This window comes from Lupinus angustifolius, chromosome LG05 (assembly GCF_001865875.1).
Source record: "Lupinus angustifolius cultivar Tanjil chromosome LG05, LupAngTanjil_v1.0, whole genome shotgun sequence".
Lineage (NCBI taxonomy): Eukaryota > Viridiplantae > Streptophyta > Magnoliopsida > Fabales > Fabaceae > Lupinus > Lupinus angustifolius.
Window position 1 is genome coordinate 10,485,959 of NC_032013.1, and position 4,168 is coordinate 10,490,126.

General features: G+C 43.4%; 1 protein-coding gene across 1 annotated transcript; it reads left to right on the top strand.

The window, feature by feature from the left end:
• LOC109346983 lies at positions 3,330-3,713 on the top strand. Its single transcript, XM_019586722.1, has one exon. The coding sequence runs from the start codon at positions 3,330-3,332 to the stop codon at positions 3,711-3,713; it is 384 nt and encodes a 127-aa protein (XP_019442267.1).

Below are 4,168 nucleotides of genomic sequence, written 5' to 3' on the forward strand. Positions count from 1 at the left end.
CCCAACATGAACCCCCTCAATCCCCAGGTGGTAACTTCATCATACAAGACATACAGGAAATGACCAATCCCTCTGCGGCTAGAGATATGAGGTTAGTAGGAAGGCTCTGGGCTGATGACAAAGAGGAGGAGGGTGAGGAATTGGGGGAGGACTCATACACTGAGGTTCTCTCAAAATCTCAGAAGAAGAAATTAAGGAAAAGGAATAGCACTGAAAAGGTTTACAATACCCGCAAGGGTAGCTACTTAACCCCGTCTCAATGAGAGTTCTTTATTGGAACTGCAGGGGATTTGGCAACCTTAGAACAAGGTTAGTTCTCAAGGCTTTCTGCATGGACCACAAACCAGATTTGGTTTTCCTTTTTGAGCCCTTGATTTCCTCGGAGGCCATTTCCCCTCTATACTGGTCTGGAATGAACCTAAAGTTGTTTGTGAAGAATGATAGGCATCCTCAGTTGCCTAATATTTGGGGAATTTGTAGAATTGATCTGTTTCCATCAGTGATAGCCAATTCCAGACAACAAATTTCCATTTCTATTTTTGATCAAGATTCCACATGTCACATTTGTGCTGTGTATGCTCACACTCAGTATATTCATAGAAGATTTCTTTGGGCTGAGATCAGAGACATCATGGCTGCAATTCCTGGCCTTTGGTGTTGCGTTGGGGATTTTAATGTGATTCTTGGAGCTAATGAGCATCGTGGCCCTATTGTCCCTCCTAGATTGCCTTCTGAGGAGTTTAAGTCTTTCTCTGATGGCTCTAACCTCATCCACCTCTTGACTAGAGGTGCTCAGCTAACTTGGACTAATAAAAGGAGAGGCAATGCCCTCACTGAGAAAAGGTTGGATAAATGCCTCTGTAATGCTGCTTGGCTTGTTTCCTGGAATGAAATTTTCTGCTGTACTCTGACTAGAATCTCATCTGATCACCATCCCCTTCTATTTAGTTTCTTCTCCTCATCAATCTCCAGAATATCAGCCTTTAGATTTCATGGTATGTGGCTTCAACACTTGGACTGTAAAAGAGTGGTTGCTGAAGTTTGGCACTCTGATATTAGAGGTTGTCCTATGTTCATCATCTCTCAGAAGCTCAAGCTGCTAAAAGTGAAACTTAGGGATTGGAACAAAAATGTTTTTGGTGACTTACATCTCAGGGTTAAGACCTCCCTTGCCTCAGTTGATTCCATCCAGCAGTGCATTAGCAACTCTGTCCCTGATGAGGATCTCTTGGATCAAGAAGCTATTGCCTAGCAGGAGTTGCTTCAAGCTTTAATGGTCGAGGAGGTTTTTTGGAAGGAAAAAGCTAGAATGAACTGGCACATCAATGGTGATAGGAATACTAGTTTCTTTCACAGAGTGGCTAAGGTTAGGCAAAACACCAAATCCCTCACCTTGCTAAATGAGGGGGACAATATTCTAACTAATCAGGATGAAATTGCCACTCATGTTTTGGACTATTTCACAGCCTTGTATGCCTCTTCTAATACTATTGCCCCTAATGGTCTGATTAGTTCTGTTATCCCTCATTTGGTGAATGAGGATGACAATTTCTTGCTCACTAAACACCCATCCAATGAGGAAATTAGATCTGCTGTGTTTAGCATGAAGGGGGATGGTGCTCCTGGCCCTGATGGCTTTGGTGGTTGTTTCTTTCAGGCTTTCTGGGAAATTATAGGTCCTGATGTGTGCCAATCTGTGACCTACTTTTTCTTCAACAATTGGCTTCCTCCAGTCTTAAACTCCAACTCTGTGGTTATCATCCCTAAGCACCCTGAAGCTAATAGAATTGAGGACTTTAGACCAATTGCCTTAGCCAACTTCCAATTTAAAATCATCACCAAATTCCTAGCTGATAGACTTGCTCTGGTGGCTCCTAAAATCATATCTCCTCAGCAAAGAGGATTCATAAAGGAGAGGCATATCCATGAGTGCATCTGCATTGCTTCTGAGGCAATCAACCTGCTTGATCATAAAGTGTTTGGAGGAAACTTGGCCATCAAGCTGGACATCAAAAAAGGCTTTTGACACCCTTGATTGGTGTTTCTTGCTGGACACCCTTTCTGCTTTTGGTTTCAACAGAAAGTTTACTGACTGGATCAAGACCATCCTTCACTCAGCCAAGCTATCAATCAATGTCAATGGGCAATCTATTGGGTTCTTTTCTTGCAAAAGGGGAGTTAGACAAGGTGATCATCTGTCTCCCCTGCTTTTCTGTCTTGCTGAGGATGTCCTTAGTAGAGGCATCTCCAAGCTGGTGTTAGAGGGGCAACTATGTCCTATCTTTGGTCCTTCTAATCTTTTCACTCCTAGCCATGTGTTATATGTAGATGACATCCTCATATTCTGTAAAGGCATCAAGAGGAATCTTATGGCTCTTAAGAAGTTGATTATTGATTATGCCAATGCTTCAGGTCAACACATCAGTCTCACCAAGTGCAGATTCTATTCCTCTAGGAAAACCATGGATTTGTCTTCCACACTTGGTTTCTCTCATGGCAGGCTTCCTTTTAACTATCTTGGTGTTCCTCTTTTTCAAGGGAAACCAAGGAAGATCCACCTCCAAGCAATTGCTGATAGGATTATCCTCAAGTTAGCCACCTGGAAAGGCTCCTTACTGTCTATCATGGGAAGAGTTGAACTTGTCAAGTCAATCATTCTCAGTATGCTCACCTACAGCTTTCACATATACTCCTGGCCTTCCAGCATGCTTCAGAACTTGGACAAGTGCATCAGAAATTTCATTTGGTCAGGGGACACAAGCATAAAGAAAATTGCTATTGTGTCTTGGCACAAGGTCTGCTCTCCTTCTAACTCTGGTGGCCTAGGCCTCAGATCCATCAAGGCTATGAATCAGGCTGCTTTGATCAAGCTTGCCTGGGAGATGTCTTCTTCTAACCAGGAGTGGGCTATCCTTTATAGGCATAGGTTTGAGAGAGGCTCATCCCCTTCCCAGAGATATTTTAAATCATCCATTTGGCCTGGCATCAAAAGCAATTGGCACACAGTTATGTCTAATTCCATTTGGTTGGTTGGAGAAGGGAAGAGTATAAATTTCTGGCTGGACAACTGGTTGGGATCTCCTCTGGTGGACTCCCTTCACATCCCTGAGGAGTTCCACACCTCTCTCCTATCCAAGATAGCTGATTTTACTCAGGACTGCAAATGGACCATTCCCAAGCTTATTCATGATCTCTTCCCTCAGATTGCCTCTAACATTGCTGACATCATCATCACAAACAAGGGCGATCAATTTGTTTGACAGGGCACTATAGATGGCTCTCTACCTCTTGAAGCTGCTTATAACTACATTAGGCCTAATGCTAATCATATGACCTGGTGTAGGACTATATGGTCAGATTCCATTCCTCCACCCAAGTCCTTCACTACTTGGAGGTTGTTCCATAGGAGAATGCCCACTGATGAAAATCTCCAATTGAGAGGGTGCTCTCTTGTATCAATGTGCAACCTCTGCAATCTTAGCAGTGAAACATCTGACCATTTGTTCCTCCTATGCCCCTTTGATGTTGACCTTTGGCATTGGATTGGTGACACTTTCCACATTCAAATTGACAACTCCTCTTTAGCTGCAATCTTGTCTACATGTAATCTTCATTGTAGTCCTCAAATTAAGAGCGTTCTGGCTGCTGCAATTGTTCACACTGTGAACACAATTTGGCATTGCAGGAACCTCTGCAGATTCCAGGATTCCTAGACTACCTTGGTCAAGGCTAAAGCCAGAATAAAAATGGGCATATCTTTCTCGGGGAACCTTTCCAAACTGTGTGCCAATAGCTCTCATCATGATTTCAATATATTAAGGAATCTCGATGTTTCTCCTCACTACTCCGCTGCCCCCATCATCATTGAGGTGCTATGGTGCGCTCCCTTGCCTGGATGGATCAAAATTAACTCCGATGGGGCTGTGCATGGTGCCCCTGGCAATACGGGAGGGGGTGCCATTTTCAGGGATAGCCAGGGTGCTTTCTTAGGCTCCTTCGCTTCCTACCTAAGCATCAATGACTCATTATATGTCGAGCTAAAGGCTGCTATCTTAGCAATTGAGATTGCTCACAATCATGGCTGGATCAAAGTTTGGCTTGAATGTGATTCTATGAATGTAGTCGACATGTTTAATGGCAAATTCATAGTCCCTTGGAAGTTGCATAA

Coding starts and splice junctions, on each gene's coding strand:
- LOC109346983 (XM_019586722.1), top strand. CDS start 3,330: ATGACCTGGTGTAGGACTATATGGTCAGATTCCATTCCTCCACCCAAG.